Source organism: Epargyreus clarus, unplaced genomic scaffold (genome assembly GCF_041222505.1).
Source record: "Epargyreus clarus isolate Ecla_fem2 unplaced genomic scaffold, WU_Ecla_fem_2.2 ptg000032l, whole genome shotgun sequence".
Lineage (NCBI taxonomy): Eukaryota > Metazoa > Arthropoda > Insecta > Lepidoptera > Hesperiidae > Epargyreus > Epargyreus clarus.
The window spans coordinates 3,485,565-3,505,061 of NW_027332237.1; the positions used below are offsets into that span (position 1 = coordinate 3,485,565).

Genomic DNA, 19,497 nt, shown 5'->3' on the forward strand with positions numbered 1-19,497 from the left:
TTTTAATTAGTTTGATTCTAATTTCCATGTTTATATTGGGGGGAGCTAAGAGTTTTACTTACTTTTGTTGAGAAAGAGTTGAGGGTTAAAGATACTAAAATTCTGCGTAAGTAATATCTAATGACCGCATTCTATTGTTGTATCATTAATGATTGTATGGATTGAATCAAAACTTTATTCATGCTACAAGAAGATATGTAAGCAGCAGTGGAAAGGTAATGATTCGCTAATCATCAACCTACCGAACACTGTATTGGTTCATAATCATATTAGGTACTATTTATAAGAGTGAAACAATAGTACGGTAATTGCTGCTATAAAGGTAATTTATTATTTGTGACTGCGTCTAGGCAAACGTAGTGTGGAACGCCCTCCTGCAAGGTGGCGCGACAATCTGCGCCGGGCGGCGGGAGCTAGTTGGATGAGAAGAGCCGAAGGTCGGACTCAGTGGCGTACCTTGGGAGAGGCCTATGTCCAGCAGTGGACTAACGTGGGCTGAAGATGATGATGATGATTATTTGTCATATTTTCATTGCTTATTGAGTATCTAATCTGTTAATATTCATGAGAAGCACTTGACATTTATGCCATGTGGGTTGCATACTCGTTTGCTAAAAATAGACTAGTTTTCGCAAAGAATTTTATGGTAGTAATGGATAGTGAACATAACACAAAACAAAGTCTACCATCAAATCTATTTACGAACACTGATTTATCGTTTTTAATTGATAGCTAATGACTGTTGCAAGTGCGAATTAAATTTGAACGGACGCAAGAATCACGAGACTAAATGTAAACATTTGTTCAGCCTTTGAAGTTGGAAGAAACATTGGGTATAAAACAGATTTATTGTACGGATATCAACCAATAATCTGGCGTTTAATCGTTACTGCGTTGGTGCGCTTATAACGTCATCTGCACTTCTTTACATTACTGAATTTGTTGAATATCAAGATATACGAGAGAGAGTAGGCACTTTAGGTAGGCATCTTAAAGGTGCTAAAGTACAATTGTTGTAATCTTATTCAAATCATTTTTTTATAATACAGGAGTAGCAGACGAACTTGCCATCCACCTGATGGTAAGTGACTACTGCCGCCCATGGACATCTGTAATCAACCACAGATAGGAATAGATATTCCTACCTGAGGTCGGCCACAGATGCGCCGCTACCCCTGAGGACTAAGCTGGAACGCCTCGGAAAAGTTTGTCTCCCTTACCACACCCTTCAAACCAGAACACAACATCATTCAACACTGCTGTTATGAGGCAGAAATAAGTGTGGCGGTGGTGCCGCCGTAGTCGAATCACAAATTAAAACATTTGTAACTAACAATTAAAATAATCTTCCTGTTTATTTGAACCGGAAAAATACATACACAAAATATATAGCACATACCTTACACGTGTTTTATAATTAAGCAATTATTGAGGATAATACATACAGTATAGTACAGTGTAATTATATTCCTGTATAGAAGTAGCGTTAAAATTCAAAAATACCACGCGAGAAAAGAATAATTATTATATAATATACTAGCTGACCCGCCAAACGTTGTGTTGCCATATAAATAAAAAAATGTTAAGGGTGAACAACCCTTCTCACTTACGGGTTTGAAAAATAGATAGAATATTTGAAACTGCTATGGTAGCGAAGTCTGTCGAATCCAATGTGAAACATTCCTAAATCATCAACTACTTACGAATTAAAAATTAATTAAAAAAACCTTTTCCCACGGACTAAATTGTGAATCTAAGCCATTCTCAAGTCCCCTTGAACACACACAACAAATTTCATCAAAATCAATCCAGTCGTTTAGGAGGAGTTCAGTGACATACACACTCACATAAGAAATATATATATATATATATAAAGTATAATATATATATATATATATAAAGATTAGTACTGTCTGAAAAAGCAGTGATAGCCTAGTGGTTAAGAAACGCCGCCCTTTCGATCGAGGGGTCCGAGGTTCAATTCCCAGGCACGCACCTCTGATTTTCAAATTTATGTGCGTATTAGAAAATAATTATCACTTGCTTAAACGGTGAAGGAAAACATCGTGAGGAAACCTGCATACCTGAGAGATTTATACAAAAAAAAAAATCTCAAAGGTATGTGAAGTCTACCAATACGCACTTGGCCAGCGCGGTGGACTATGGCCTAATCCTTCTCATTCTAAGGGGAGACCCGTGCCCAGCAGTGGGACTGTAATGGGTTGATGATGATAGTACTGTCTACTAAAATTAATCAAATAGACCAGCACATAAAGTGACCAGCACTTATATCAGTGATGTTCTCAATAAAATTATACAAATGAAAAAAAAATGAGTAATGAATAGTTGAAGTTATAATATTGTTTGCATAATCACATGTTAATTGTTAGATACATTATGATCACTTATAACGTGTTAGAGCGAGAGAGCCTATGAAGTTTATTTACTTATAATGTTGTTAATATCTCCTATGGATTTATGTTGTCTTGGTACATCGTGATGCTTTTTTGAGACTTCGATTGCGTTTTTTTTTATCTTTTGTCGATTATTTTGTTTATTTTTGTAAGTATTTTATATTGGAATATGATGTTCTAGTACATAAAATAATTATCTTTGTATTTTTATGGGCTTCTTATGGGCTCATCTGTTATTTGAATGTAACGGTGAGTCTTATATGTATTACGTTAAAATCTCACTTTTATGTTTTTGTTAAATGCCCAAATAGAAGTTGGAAAATATTTTTAACAAATTTGCAAATTTTGAGAACGTCCTAACTGCTTTTTAGACACTAACTAAAATTAGGACTTCACGTGAATATGGACTAGATTTTGTCTTAAAAACATGTAGTACTAAAAACTCGGACGAACCCACTTGTACATTACTGGTCATTCTGCAAAATCTATCATCAAATTAGCTTGAATAATTACTTTTGCACGATTGACTTGCTCACAAATATACACAATACTGTACAAATACGAGAAACAAAGGAACTTCCATATAGGGAACGGCCGGTCTATTGTTTTTTACGTGCCAAACGTGATTAGTTGGCCATTGTTGAATATTATAAATAAACTAGCTGACCCGGCAAACGTTGTGTTGCCATATAAATAAAAAAAATTAAGGATGAACAACCCTTATCGCTTAGGGGTATGAAAAATAGATAGAAGCCGATTCTCAGACCTACTGAATATGCATATTAAATTTGGTGAGTCGGTAAAGCCGTTTCGGAGGAGTACGGTAACTAACATTGTGACACGAGAATTTTATATATAAGCTTACGTTTTTCGTAGTATCCGCCTGATGTGGATTTCGTATAAAGTTCTCGATTACGATTTTGATATTTATTTTAGGTTGTCTGTGTGTCTATGACCTATAACAAACTTGAGGATTCAAGGCCATACGTAAAAACTAAAATGTAATATTATATTTCTAGTATGAGACGCGAAAAATGTTTTGTGTGTAGCCAATAACGATCGGTCGCTCAACCGATCAATCGATTAATCGACCAATCAGGAGTTTGGTCACGTAGGTTCTATGATCAATTAGTCTAGCTGATTTGAATAGTATATTTTTGTTTAGGGGAAAAATCTTAATACCCAACATTTTGGGGAAAGATCGGGTAATGAGAGATTTTACTTAAATTCCCTCTGTAGCTGTCTTACGTATAACTATGGGGAACAGAGTGATGTTTCCCTTGGGCATTACTATTATTCCAGTGGCAGCGTAAGGCGTGGGCGACGTGGGCCACCGCCTACGGCCTCGAGACCAAGGGAGCCTCGTGCCTTAGCGGTCAACGAAAAAAAAAGGAATGAGCCCGTCACTGAAATACGTATTCTTCGGCGAATAAGTCTATGTGACATAATTTTGTTAAATCAAATCAACTTTTTAGACTAGGAGCCTCCATTTCACTTTCTACCCCGGGCCTCCGACTACCTTAGTTCGCCACTGTTTCCATTGTATTGTGACAGAGGGCCCCGCAAAATGTATTTTGCCAACATAAAATTTAGGTCTTACGCCGCCATTGTCCAGGGACAAATCATCCTCGGTGTAAGTAAAGTTATAACGGCAAAGTAAACAAGAATTATAAGATACACAGATACGTAAACAAATAAATATTCAATCACACTATTTCGAGCACAAATCAAGATATAAACACTGGCAGGAAAGCTGCGTTTTGATTAAATGCACCCGACGATTTATTTCAATTTGGAACAAAACCAATTTGAATTTAGAATACCAATCGGAATAGAACATCGATGTTTTGAATCACAGAACACGCGGCACTTTATCACTTTAACGGTTTGTTTATTATGTTTTCGCACTCGAGGTAATGTTTTTCGTAAGAAAGGTACAGACGTGCTTCCACCGTGACTGCCGTTTTGTAACTGAGCGAAATGAGATCGCGTTTTGCAACATAACAGTGTACAGAGTAATAAAACAGTAGGTAAACCACAATTTGTGGTTTAAGTAGATATTGATTATTGCATACATAATAGGAAAGTAAATATTTTACGGTCTGACAAAGTTTACTGTGCGTGTGGCGGTTTTCGGAAACACTCCTTTCATTTCAACTTAATTAGCAAATTTTCAATTTCCCCGAGGAAAGTTTTTTAGTTATTTACGTTTATTTTAATGATGATCTTAAAAACTAGCAATTATATTGTTTGTTGTTATATATGTATATTTATAACATTAATATGAGATTCGTAATAAGGCAGGGATTTATCACATACATGAGTTGGCAAATAAGTAAATATTTATTCATAACAAAATCGCCTTTAAACCAAAACTAATTTGTATAAGAATTAAATATAAGATAAGTTTATACTTTATACCTAATATTATAATACTAATACTGTGATAATTGACGGAAAGGTAGATGGGACTAATAAATAAAGTTTCAAATTGCATTGACATTCAAAAATGTATCAAAATAACGGAAATAGAGAATTCCTCTAAAATTTTAAATCAATTTCGGATGATCTCATAATAAACATCAAAGAAAAGAAAATTATTTGTATTCAATTCATGCCACTACCATTCAAATTAAATGCGTAATGTTTTAAAATCCATTAACCTCATTAGTAAAGCAATTACTGGGTCTAAATAATGTCTAGGTCAAGTACTATTAAATCGGATGTTTTGTTTTAAATACAGATAATTACGTATTTTGTATTTGAATTAAGGTGTTAATTGACTAAAATATATGAGAAAAACAATAAGAGATCTAAATATATATAACTCAAAGGCAACTGACTGACATAGTGATCTATCAACGCACAGCCCAAACCACTGGACGGATCGGGCTGAAATTTGGCATGTAGGTACATCTACCTCTAATTTAGATTATGACGTAGGCATCCGCTAAGAAAGGATTTTGATCAATCGGGTAGGATAAAATAGGGGATGAGTTTTTATAAATCTTCTTAGTTAATAATATTACTTCGTAACGCGAGCGAAGCCGCGGACAAAAGCTCGTGTAACTATCAAATGTTTTGTTGTAGATACGGCAAAAAAAATATGACTAACTGGAAAGAGAAAGCAATCAGTGTTTCAGAGGAACAAAAGAGACAATACTATTCGCGTCTTTCTTTTTGCACTGTTTGAAGTTCAAAAGGATCATACTTTTAATAGGTATGACTTACTTTATGTTAAGCGTTTTAACATAGCTCTCACGACCAAGACTTCAGTCTAAATCGGGTTTAGACCCGATTTAGATTTATTGACAGTTTTAATTGGATTGAAAATAGTTGTAGTGACCGCTCATCAAGTTTTAATATTATAACTTAACATGACTTAACATTACCATGCCCCTGTGTTCAAAATAACAATTCAACATAATAAACAAACGCTTTCTACACTCACAGCCCCACATTAGGATTCCCTGTGTCGCGGGTGCCATGGACACACACAAAGACGAGAGACGCACAAAAAGAATACACAAACACAAAGACCCGGAACAGGTATCTAAATTCATCAATCAGATATCTGTCTGGCCGGGAATCGAACCCGGAACTCTTTGCGCCGTAGACTGGTACAGCGACCGCTCCGCCATGCGAATAGTCAAACATCTTAACACAATTCAACATTAACATAACATATTACATATTATAACATTATAACTTTTTCATTACTTAAAGCGCCTCTGTGTTATAACTACTCTGTGTCGTAAGGAAAAATGAACGCATCGAATATATTATGGTACGTACTACGTACCTATACGTAAACTTATTGAATCAAGTTATTTTGCAATAAATTTTGTAACTTCTGAGAAACTGTTCGGCAGTTTTTATTGTTTTAAAGATCAATAAAACATAAATATAATTTATCGTTAAACCTACATAATACTAAGTTTATAATAACCTAATATGAATAAATGTGTTATCTTAAAAAATGCATTTTGTTTACTTTGTCTATATGCGACGGTATCCGATAATACCGTTTGTGCATTTCTTTATTTTGAAATAGAATTCGATCGATTCCCGACTAGAGAAATAGATTGTTTATGTATTCTAGACGAGCATGCAGTAGGTACACCTGATAGTAAGTGGCTACTGCCGCCCATGGACATCTGCTATCAACCCCAGATAGGATTAGATATTCTTACCTGAGTGCAGAGACGCCGCTACCCCTGAGGACTAAACTGAAACACCTCGGAAAAGTATGTCTCTCTTACCACACGCTTCAAACCAGAACACAGAAGCGCTTAACATTACTGTAATAAGGCAGAAATAGGTGTGGCGGTGCTGTCGCCGGAGTCGAACCACAAAGGGTTCTACCACATTTAAAGACATCGAAATAATTCAGATATCGTTCTGACCGGAGATCGAACCCGGAGACCTTAGCGCGTCAGACCGGGGTCAATATGACCCTTTTGAAATAAAGCCATTCTCTATTTTATTTATTGTTTTATTTTTAGGGGAGTTAAATACAAACATTAGTAGGCTTAGCTACAAATCATTTCAATACCTGTTACATTGAACTAAACATTTCGATGTAGCATTTTGGATATTTGCCAAGTTGTAAATATTTCACTATCCTTGTAATGCTATACCATTTTCACTTTCCCAGAAGTATTTAGGTAACATTTAGCAGGCTACATGAATTTTAATAGCGAGTCATATTGATATTACTATGTATAATAGTCCGATAGACTTTTTTTTATAATATAAGGGTAGCAAACGAGCATGCGGTCCAGCTGATGGTAAGCGGTCAGATAAGATTAGATATTCCTACCTGAGGTCGGCCACAGATGTGCCGGTACCCCTTAGGACTAAGCTGGAACGCCTCGGAAAAGTATGTCTCCCTTACCGCACCCTTCAAACCAGAACGCAGCGCTCAACGCTGCTGTCATGAGGCAGAAATAGGTGTGGCGGTGGTGCTGCCAGAGTCGAACCGCAAAGGGTTCTACCACCTTCAAATAGCCTTTATTATATGTATAGCAGAGATGAGGGGCCGCCTTAAGGAATGCCGGGGGCGCAGGGCACACAACATGTGGGGCCCAAATATATAAATAAAAATAAAAACTCTACCATTTTATCTATAATACACTTATCTATGTTTAACATTTTATGGCTCCTTTCTAGGTTATAGGTATATTAAAATTACACATTATATGCAACAAACATGAAATTATTTTAATTCGTCATTAATTTATTAAATTTGAAAATATCTAACAAAAGTTTGTTGCGTTAATATTTCTCATTATGTATGTAACTTTAGTAGTCTTTTATACATCATCTTCTGCATTCATAGGTTCACACTAGGATTTTCCCGTGTCCTACACACAAACACACACAGTCACACACATACACAAACCCAAGACCCAGAACCACCGGGGATCGAACCCGAAACCGTGAATTCAAACTAACATAGTGACCACTACTCTTCGAATCTCCAAATAGAGTTCTACAAACGTTTCTAATCTCTATGTAGCTCTACAACGCTCTATACACATTAAGTTCGCACCCTTTACGACACTACCGTACATCGTACACCGGGTCTATTGATCTATTCTAGACTTGATTGATCTTCAGTTACTGTCGTGCGAGTGATTTTGATATGCGAACTAGCTTTATTACATTAGTGTCTACTCGGACGGGTAGATAGACGTGAAGCTCTGTAGAGAAAGATATGGGGTTCGACCCCCGGCGAAGTTTAAGAAGTTTCATGTGCGTTAGAAAATTATTATCTTTTAATACAACGCTAAAGAATGTGTCAGGGAAACTATAATTATGACTGGGTTTATCCATACCCGGTTTGTGAGGAAAACTACATACCTGAGATTTATTTTACTAAATTAAGATTTTAAAAGTATTTGAAGGCTACCAATACGCACTTGACCAGCGCGGTGGACTATAGCCTAATGCTTCTCATTCTGAAATGAGAGACCCATTCCCAGCAGTGGGACAGTAATGGGTTGATGATGATGTGATGTGATGATAACGCCCAGCAGTGGCACAATAATTGGTTGTGGACAACATGAATTCCAACAATCAAAGGTGCGTGTTAAGCTACACAGTCGAGAGTCGAAACCGCCTATATCTCAAGTGCAAGTTGATTTTACATTAAATTAAAGTTAAGAATAACGGTCGAGAGTTAACATAATCTTACTATTTAGTTACATTGTTACATTAATTCATGTGACGTCATCAAATCATTGACGTCACAGACATACCTAGAGCTATTCTGCGTGCTAAAGCGATTTCGCGAAGACCATTAGCATGAATCACCGCTGGCACCCCTTTGTTTGAGGCTTTGACGGTCGATCTGTTAGACTACAACGGATTCTACAAATGGATTTAACAAAATTTATATAAGCTATAAACTAAGTCCCCGTATTAGATGGCACCACCGACACCTATTTCTGCCTAACAATAGTTTTAAGCGCTGTCGTGTTCGGGTTTGAAGTAAGGGAGACATACATTTCCGAGGCGTTCCAGCCTGAAGACTAACTTCAGGGATAGCGGCGCATTTGTGGCCGACCTTAGGTAGAAATATCTAATCCTATCTGGGGTTAAATATAGATTTTTCGAAAGTGCTTGATTCAAAATCAGTGGATTTTTAAAGTTGCTGTGTGGATTAAAATAACTGATGATTTTCAAACTTACAATTGAATTAATTAATGATAGTTAGGTATTTAGTACAATAAATAGGTTGGCTTAAAAAACTTTTTTAATTTAATTTAAATTCTTTATTATTACGCCAAATAATTATAACTTCTTACTTACATTAATCCACAAATCCTTTCCATTATTTTATCTTCGTACGCGAAAGTACTGTACTATAAGAAATCTCTGTTACCCATACTAGTAAACAAGTCTATAAAGAAGTGGTTCATTGTTGCTCGTAAAAAAATATTGTGATATTATTATTTTGATGATCAAAATTATTTACTAGTAGTAAACAAATACAGTAAACCTAGAATAGTTTATTGCTAAAACGACTACAGCGGGATTCTCTAGGGAAATGACAAAGTACAATCATGTCAAGAATAAGAAGTTAGTAGAACCCTTTGTGGTTGGACTCCAGCGGCATCACCGCCACACCTATTTCTGCCTCATTACAGCAGTGTCAAGCGCTGCTGTGCTCTGGGTTGAAGGGTAGCGGCGTATATGTGGCCGACCTCAGGTATATCAAAGCCTATCTGGGGTTGATTACAGATGTCCATAGGCAGCAGTACCCACTTACCACAAGGTGAATGCTTGTCTGCTACTCCTATATTATAAAGAAAGTATTATAACTATTTTGATAATCAGAATTGTATACTATAATAGTAGTAGTAAACATAATAAACCTAGAATAGTTTATGGCAAGACTAAACCGGTATTCTCTAGGGAAATGACCAAGAAAGTACAATCATTTCGATACACCTAGATACTTACCTTGGAGATTTTCTTTGTTGTGAATGTGTGATGTTTGGAAGATTGATGGCGCGGTAAATATTATTGTAGCGTCATTCCTTTTAATTTTTTTGTTTTATGTAACTGAAGGGAAATGATTATGCAGTCCATAGTTGGCCCATCAGTATTTGGATTCAGTGAGCCCTAAATAGGGTTTTACTATTCCCAGGAATGTAGACAGAATACTTGAGGAAACTATTTCACCACCGACTATTCACTATATTTATCCGGGGCGTCACAACTTAGTTCTCTGGGGTAGCGTCTGTGGCCGACTTCAGGTAAGTTTCCTAATCTGATCTTGAATAAATGACAGATGACAATGTGCGGCGATACCCTTTTTCAAAAGATGGTAGAACCGTTTGTGGTTCGACTCTGACGGCACCACCACCACACCTATTTCTGCCTCATAACAGCAGTAATATACGCTGCTGTGTTCTGGTTTGAAGGGTGTGGTAAGGGATGTACTTTCCGAGGCGTACCACCTTAGTCCTTAGGGGTAGCAGCGCATCTGTCTATCTGTCAGCGCAGCAATATCTGGGGTTGATTACAGATGTCCATGGGCGGCAGTAGCCACTTACCATCAGGTGGACTGCATGCTCGTCTGCTACTCCCATATTATAAAAAAGGTGGACTGCATGAAGTAAAGTGAAAAGTGAAAATCCTAGATTTGCTTTGGTAATGGAAAAATCGTTCAGGAATTTACAAAATCACGCCTTAATAGAGATAAATAAGTCTCAAAAATAATATTCACAATATCCAAACTTAGAAGCAATTACGACAATTCAATTACATTTACCTTAGCTTCCGTCACTCATTGCTTAGATATCGATCGGACCAGAAATCCAATTCAATTAGGCTCGTCAGAGGTTCCCGATAAATTATTTCGGGAAGCCGTGAGCCGAAAGCCCAAGTAACATTAAAATTTACACGAGTTTCGTATTTCGTTCACGTATACGTAAGTTAGAGCTCAAGTAAGATGTCTGTAAAGATAAATATAGTCAACAAACTTATCTGCGTGTGGCGGTTTTTAACCGACTTCTCGATCGACCGATCTGAACTCTTTGTGGTTCGACTCCGGCAGCACCGCCACACCTATTTCTGCCTCATAACAGCAGTGTTAAGCGCTGCTGTGTTCCGGTTTGACGGGTGTGGTAAGGGAGACATACTTTTCCGGGGCGTCCCAGCTTAGTGCTTTAGGGTAGATACGCATCTGTGGCTGACCTCAAGTAGGAATATCTAATCCTATCTGGAATTGATTAGAGATGTCCATGAGCGGCAGTTGCCACTTACCATCAGCTGGACTGCATGCTCTTATGATATTCTTATATTATAAAAAAACAAAAATATTTCGGGAAATCGTGAGCCGAAAGCCAAAGAAACGTTAAAATTTAAACGAATTTCATATTTTGTTCAGGTTTCTCCCGCAAGTTAGAGTTCAACTGAGACGTCAGTAAAGATGAATAAAGTTCGACAAGTCTGTGCTCGGCGGTTCTTAAAAATAGCTTCGGTCTAGTTTTAACGTTCAAGTTTTTTTTTATGTCTCCAGATTTTTTTTTTTAGTTTTAACGTTAATTTCATAAAGCTTATTTTTTAATTTTGTTCAAGTTTAATAAATTGTTAGCTCACTTCTTAGAGAAGCATATTTTTGGAATGCATAAAATTTATTAGTGAAAGTTTTCCGCTGTTTAAGTAGTTTTGACAAACTAACGACATTAAGGGTGGGTTGCATCCAGTGTTGCCAGATGCGATTCACTGTAATGTTACTTTATTTTACTGTATTTACTTTATAATGTATGACAAATTTACAGTGTATTTGATTGTATTTGACTGAATCATAAAGTCAAATACTGTGTGTATTTAACTTTATGATTTTGACTTTATGATTCACTGTATTTTCTTGTCATCTACTGTATTTTTTTCATCAGTGCATTGTAATTACAAATCTGACCTGGCAACACTGGTTGCATCGAAAGCTCGTAAAGTTAGCGTTAAAGTTAATTATAACAATAACTTGGACGGTAGCGATGGTATGTAACAATTCTGTTGCACCGATTTACTTTGTTATTAACGTCATTTATGTCGCTGTCACCACGTCAAGTAGTCGACGTTGGCAGATGACAAAAACTGTAACTTTAACCGATCGAAATAGAGCAGTAAGTGTTAAATGTTAGTTATGACGTAACTTCAACCTTAAATTAAAATTGTGCAACTAATGCATTTTTTCACCATGAATTTGACGGTTGGTTAGCATTTCCTGTATCGTGGGTGCTATGGTCACACAGAGACAAATACACAAACACCCAGACCCAGAAACCTAAATTCATCATTTAGAACACTCTGGCCGGGGATCAAATCCGGGACTTTGTACGTCGTGGTATGGTGACTCCGCCACGCGGGTTCTGTCGTCATTTCGATTCTGACGAAAACTACCTCTATTCAAAAAAATATGGATTCACTAACCTGATCCTTGTCTTCTTGCGTTTTGGGCCACAGCGTGACGTTGAGGACAATTTCCCCCATGTCCAGGGTGGGTTTGTTGGGGTCCCGTAGACATAGCACCAGGTCTTGAGGTCTTCCTAGTTCTAACGCCCTGAGGTCCAGCTGACAGGAGCCCATGAAGTCGTCTTGAAGACCCCAGTCGTAATCGAAGACCTGGAGACAAATAGTTTATTATAAATTAACAACTTTGTTCAAGTTAAAAATTCTTCATCCTTACAATGGTATAGTCCGCGTAAAACTGCTAGTCTGCTCTGAATATCGAAATGAATCGCGTCGCCATAGTAATACATTAGAAAGTTATACATTAGTATACATTAGAACATAAGTTATACATTAGAAAGTTTTATTGGTAAAGTGTGTCCAGCTTAGTTATACAGGGTGTCCCGTAAGTACCACGACAGATTTGGGGGGAACATAGGTGAGGGTCTGACCTCTCTGGAAAAAAAAAATACCTTTGTAAAAGTGTCACCGTTTTAGCACTAAATAGCACCTGTGTTCTCCCCAAGTCTGTCGTGGTACTTATGGGACACCCTGTATATGAAACGACCATCCGATTTCATCTCAGGAGCAGTACATAGAACTCCTGACCTATATGGAGTTCATCATGTATCCATGAGTGGCAGTAAACAAGTCTCAAAGTGGACCTTATGTTCGTTTGAATTTTTTTATAAAATTGAAGTAATCTTATAAAAAAATCTTTATAATTCTACATCAGTAAATATAATATATTCTGTGGTTCATTTTAGCGGCACCATCGTCACGTTTATTTCAGACTAGTAGAGCAGCATTTTTTATACATTATTTATACATTATGTATGTATAAAAGGCATTTGATCTTAGTCCCCAAGGGATTGATCTTATATCCAGAGAATATAACATAATATCGAGAGATTTATTTCTGATCTCAAAGTCTTTTATGTGACGAATATGTGAAGCGGGTTGGCATCCATTTTATGGAAAGCGAAATATAAAAATAAACAAAAATGTAGCTTTTAGCTTGATTACAATAAAATGTTACAATTTCCTGATAAAGGTGTAGTGAGCGGCTATTATCATTTGTAACCCCACCCTAAATGGCTGCCATTAAATATATTCATATCTTTATAGGGAATTCATACCGTACAGTTTTATATACATACATATTTCACATGTTCAAAGCTTTTGTATCTTTTGTTCACGAGGAGAAAACCTCGGGAGTCCGTCCTTCCCGGGGCCGTTGGCCGGGCGGTTCGAGCTCCCACTCTTGCCACCCACGACCCCAGAAGCCCCCTTTTAGTCGCCTCTTACGACAGGCAGGGGATACCGTAGCCCTGTTCTTGTCCCGGAACTACAGGGATTTAGCTTTTGTATCTAATGGTTGAAATCCTCTAAGTAGAGAAGTTCGATATATCTAGTTGTTGAAATAGGCCCACAGTCTGGGGTCCAAGATTCATATTCCAGGTTAGATTTTTCAAGAGATTTACCGCAGTTCAAGTAATGCGTCTTAAAAAAAAGTAGAACTTGTTTTAATGTTTAAAGAAAACGTCGTGACTGTCGTAATAAAACCTACATGATTCCCTTAAAATTGTTCTTAAACGTGTGTGGAATCCTGTCAATTCATACTTGGCCAACGCAGAAAAATTGACCTAAGATTTTCACAGATATCCTGTCATACCTGTGCCCAGCAGTGGGACAATAATGGGCTGATGAAACACGGATATCGGACAATAATCGCAAGCCAATAACACTCAAGATTACAAATGCAAGACGATGTCAGCTATAAACAATAAGTTTCAATATTATTAGCGATGAAATATATTACAAGCTTAGAAATTCCTATAATAAGTAAGGTAATATACGTCCTAATCCATAGCTGAGCCAGCTTTCAGAGATATCCCCGTATCGTTTCGTAGTAAGTTTGTAGTTTGTAGCAGTAATATCTCTAGCTTTAAAGATTTAAAGCTAGAGATATTACTGCTAAAGACAGCTTTAAAGATGGATTACGCTACGATATATCAGGAATATTGCGGAAGACTTGGGAATTTGTGATAAATGTGAAGGAATTTGGGAATGAAATGCAAGGTTTGAATGAATTCGAATGTGTCTTGAAGGTACATTTCGAAATTAACAATTGATAAATATTAACCGTTACGCCGTTTGTCCACCGCAACCGTCACCGAGCCGATACTGATAATTAATGACGTCGCCGAAGTAGCGTAAATACAATTACTATAGCAGCTTGTCCACCGCACGCCCGTCACCCGAGCACCGTCATCCCAGCCGCCGGTATTTCGAGTAGATCGGCGTGACCGCTAGATCGGCGCCGAGTTTTTGTCGGGCACATGTGCCGGCAATATAAAACACCTTGGAACTTGTCCTGCATACACTGCCGTCACAGGCTGATATCGACCGAAAAAAATAAACCGCCGATATCGGTCGCGGTGGACAAACTATCGCCGTCACGACATATTAAAATCGGCCCGAAATAATCTCGTTCTCGGTATCGGCTCGGTGACGGCGCAGTGGACAAACGACCTTAAGGTGAAGAAAAACATTGTAAGGATTTTACAAAGCTGTCAAAGTCTTCCTACTTGCACTTTGCCAACGTCGTGAAGTCGATTAGTGTTCAGGGATGTAATAATCAATACCCCTAAGGACTTAGTTGGAACGCGTTGAATACGTATGTCTCCTTTACCACCATGTAAAGCAGGGCACGCATCGTAACACTGGCTTTATTAGGTAGATATAGTTATGGCTGTGGTACCGTCGGAGTCGAACCACCAAGGGTTCCATCAACATGAAAAATATATGGGTAAATATGTGTTATTCTCGTGTCACAAAGAATCCTAGTGTAGCTAAGTGTACCAAGTGTTACTTAATTAAAAACTTCGGACACAAGCCAGTAAACAAAATAAAATTTGGAGAAATTTTTGTTCTCTTATTATTATTCCTATATTCTTTGTTTTCTCCATTCCTGTAATACTTTGCAAGTTTCTAGGACTCCTGACCTTGATGTGCGAAAGACAACTTAATATTACAGAGGTCGAGAGCTTAAGGAAAAAGATTTTTCCGTGCAAATATTCCCGTGTGGACAAATTGTGCGGAAATCCCGTCTTCTGAGTTAAATACTTTAGTCAGGTTGCTTTAAACATGGACGAAGTAACAAAACAGAGTCCTGTAGTATAAAATGTCATTGCCTGAGCTGAGCTGAGCATTGTTATGATTGTTTTTTGTTTTTGATCTCATTAAAAAAGGTGTATATTTAAGCCAAATAATATGAAGCTTCTTTTTTTTTTTATAATATAAGAGTAGCAGACGAGCATGCAGTCCACCTGATGGTAAGTGGCTACTGCCGCCCATGGACATCTGTAATCAACCCCAGATAGGATTAGATGTTCCTACCTGAGGTCGGCCACAGATGCGCCGCTACCCTTGAGGACTAAGCTGGAACGCCTCGGAAAAGTCTGTCTCCCTTACCACACCCTTCAAACCGGAACACAGCAGCGCTTAACACTGCTGTTATTAGGTAGAAATAGGTGTGGCGGTGGTGCCGCCGGAGACGAACCACAAAGGGTTCTACCACCTTTAAACCTTTAGCTTCTTGCCCTAAAATATCATTTATCTCGGTACTAGCATAAGAAAACATAAAGAAAACTACTTTCTAAGAGTGGTAGACTTCTAGCGAAAACTGAAACTAGTTCAGTAGACCAGTTATATACGAGAGGATAAGATCTTACACGTCACAGGATAAAACTTTATGGGTATAGGAATTTTAGTTATCCCTAAGAAGTCTTAAAGTATTCATCAATTTAACACCACCGTTAAAATCAGAATATAACTTAATTATACAAGTGATTAAAGAATTCTGCCACTTTTAAAGTTACTAACTTTATTTTCCAACATTAACTTTTGAGTAGAACATTTTAAGGATTCCACAAGTTCTGAAAACCCACACACAAATCACGGCTTCAAAGGTATAAAGCCCGCTCCACATTCTCGCGAGAATGCTGCGAGATTCTCGTGAGAACGCGAGAAAACCCCGACTCGTATAAGCTCCACATTCTCGTTCCTCGTGCTTTTCTCGTATTCTCGCGAGATTCTTGCGAGAATGTGAAGCGGGCATAATATATTAAATTACCGTCTAAACGGGCAATAGTATTTTCATTCTCAGAAAATTGAATTCCGGTACCCCATTAACTTTCGCTCGTTTCATTCCAACACCGGATTGGAATTCTATTCAAGCTTTTTTGTTGCTCATCATTTCGTGAATTCTTTTGAATATTTGGCTTTTGATATCACTTCTGAAGATAAGTGTTGTCGATCATTTTAGCAAAAGTAAAAATGAATGAGAAAAATGGTCGCAAAGAAATAATGGATTTGTCGCCTTAAAAAGTCGTAAGTACTGGTCATTAACTTAATTGCTAAAGTAAAACAGGGAAACTTACAAGAAACGTTTAGTCAAAATCAGGATCAGTAGTTTCTGAGAAAATCGGGGATATAAGTTTAGATACATACATACATAGCGATCGAAAACCGTACCCTTACGCTGTTTGTCCACTGCACCGTCACTAGTAAATGTATGTGTACGTTACTTCGGCGCCGTCATTAATTATCGGTATCGGCTCGGTATCGTGGTTGGTGGACAAACAGCGTAAGTATGAGTTTTCACGTTTTTACAAAAATGACGGTTTTTGTAGTTGTTTACGTATTTACCCATACAGTCCGCTAGGAGTGCTGATTGGAAATGTATGGACAAATATGTAAATCTATACTAATACTATAAAAAAGAAAACTTTGTTTGATTGTAATGAATAGGCTCAACAACTACTGGACCGATTTTAAAAATTCTTTCACCATTCGAAAGCTACATTATCCACGAGTAACATAGGCTATATTTTATATGAAATATATTTGGTAAATAGATTTTGAGGCGGTACAAAGTTTGCCGGGTCAGCTAGTAAATGCATAAAGTCATTTAAAAAAAACGTAAAAATTCATACTAATGGTACAGAACCTCCATTTTTGAAGTAGGTTAATAAAGACGAGAGATTTATTTGATGTCGATGGTATGTGTGCTCTTGTGGACTAAAATAGAACGCCTCAAGTAAATTCTGTCTGATAAAATGTTCTAACACTATTTTACCTTTAGTAGAAACTAAATCAAAATGTTTTATTGTTGTTATTACAATTATATCATGATTGATCTGAATGCAGTATACTAATAAATCAATTAGATGAATTGAATGAACGTTTGTTTGCAATCTATTAATCAATTCTAGTCAGTTAAAGCACGCAAATGATTATATAACTAGTTATTAATTAACAAATATCTTTTATACACAATACTAGCTGACCCGGCAAACTTTGTACCGCCTCAAAATCTATTTATCAAATGAAAATATATACTTAACTATGAAATAAATACCATATATGTAAGTTAACTCAGTAAAACCAAAGTAATTATTAATATTGATACAGTTTGGATGGATAATCGTATCTCCCTCAATTAATATTCATTATGGGATCTGCTTTAAGTCAGATTCGCATAATAACATAAAGTTACTATTATAAAAATAAAAAAATAACACTAGTTAAAGGCTATATAGCCTATATTACTATATAGCCTATGTTACTTCCACAATTTAGACGAATCTAAAGACATCCCATATGTTAAAATTTGTCAAGCTGTTTGTCACGTAGATTGTAAATGTCAAATGAGACAAACATTACCTTCCACAGTCAGTAAAAAAATTAAAGAAAAATGCAGAACTCAACTTACCTTAAGTTGAACAGGAACGAAAGGATCTTCAATAGGCACGGTGAAACACTCGTCCCACACCGGATTCAATTCCCGATACACAATCCTGGACTTGTGGAGTAGTCGCCCTCCAGCCTTGAACTTCACGTAGGGATCGCTGGTGCCTGACAACAAACCTGGTTTTCGACCCCACAAAGTATACTATTAGAAAAGAAGCGAACTTAGGATAATAAAATAAAACCTATTTGACCAAGGAGCTACTTTGGGTCCAATACTTTTGTGTATAGACTTTTGTTTGGAAATGCCAATTTGAAATTATTAATTTGATACAATTTTACCCCTTGAAATATGTTTTTTATTTATTAGAGTATTCAATAATGTCTTTATAATTTTAATAAAAGTATTTAATATAAGTCATAATTTTGAAGTTACTTCCAATTTTGTTCATAAGGTTACAGTTTTGATGAATTTGAATGTTTGAAAAATCGTATAATTAATTAAAGACCAATACACACTTTTAGGTGTTATATTATTTGTTTTGTGCCAATGTGATTTTTATATAAATATTTTTCATTTCATTCAGGTGTTAAGCGTCTTTTAGTGCTCCTTAGTGCTTTAAATTAAAAATCTCAAAAGCAAAAGCTCTAAATACTTGCAAAAGAATAAACGTGCCAAATAAACATAATAATATAAATATATGTATTTTGGTGATTATGTGTAAAAGTGTTCTTTGTAGCTTGTTAAGTTAATAACTGATTTTCAAAATTGAATAACAGTGGATATTTTAGCTTTTAAGTAGTGTGTGCTTTAATGCTTAAAAGCTTTATTATTGCGTTAGATTGATCGTTTTATTAAGCATTTACTTATAGAGAAAATTTTATGCCTGAAATATTTATTAAGTATTCTAAGTACGTAGTCCCCATCCCGTTTAGTTATGATTTGAAATTTAGATAAAAACATACAAAGACATTAAAACATCTGGTTGTAAATTAAATAAACGAAATGAAATAAGTTATTACATTTTTCGTCTATGGGTCTGTATATACAATCTTCTCTTACGAAGAAACGGAACAAACAATAAATGTTATTGCAATATAATGCAAACCTTTAAAATATTTGTTATAAACATATGTATAATAAATACATACGGTACAGGTGACACTACTTTTTTTATAATATAGGAGTAGCAGACGAGCATGCAGTCCACCTGATGGTAAGTGACTACTGCCGCCCATGGACATCTGTAATCAACCCCAGATAGGATCAGACATTTCTACCTGAGGTCGGCTACAGATGCGCCGCTTCCCCTGAGGAATAAGCTGGAACGCCTTGGAAAAGTCTGTCTCCCTTACCACACCC

General features: G+C 36.6%; 1 protein-coding gene across 8 annotated transcripts in view; it reads right to left on the minus strand.

The window, feature by feature from the left end:
* The window catches only part of Mctp (multiple C2 domain and transmembrane region protein), a 218,147-nt gene that overhangs the window by 20,569 nt on the left and 178,081 nt on the right, over positions 1–19,497 (minus strand). For 3 of the 8 annotated variants that reach the window (XM_073090388.1, XM_073090387.1, XM_073090390.1), the window contains 2 exons: positions 18,160–18,314; positions 12,363–12,554 (listed from right to left, as the gene is read on the minus strand). In XM_073090388.1, the coding sequence (XP_072946489.1) occupies positions 12,363–12,554; positions 18,160–18,314 (347 nt within the window). Of the gene's footprint in view, positions 1–4,237; positions 4,370–12,362; positions 12,555–18,159; positions 18,315–19,497 lie in introns of those variants that run through there. The other 5 variants (XM_073090394.1, XM_073090392.1, XM_073090391.1 and 2 more) reach the window with 2 other exon arrangements.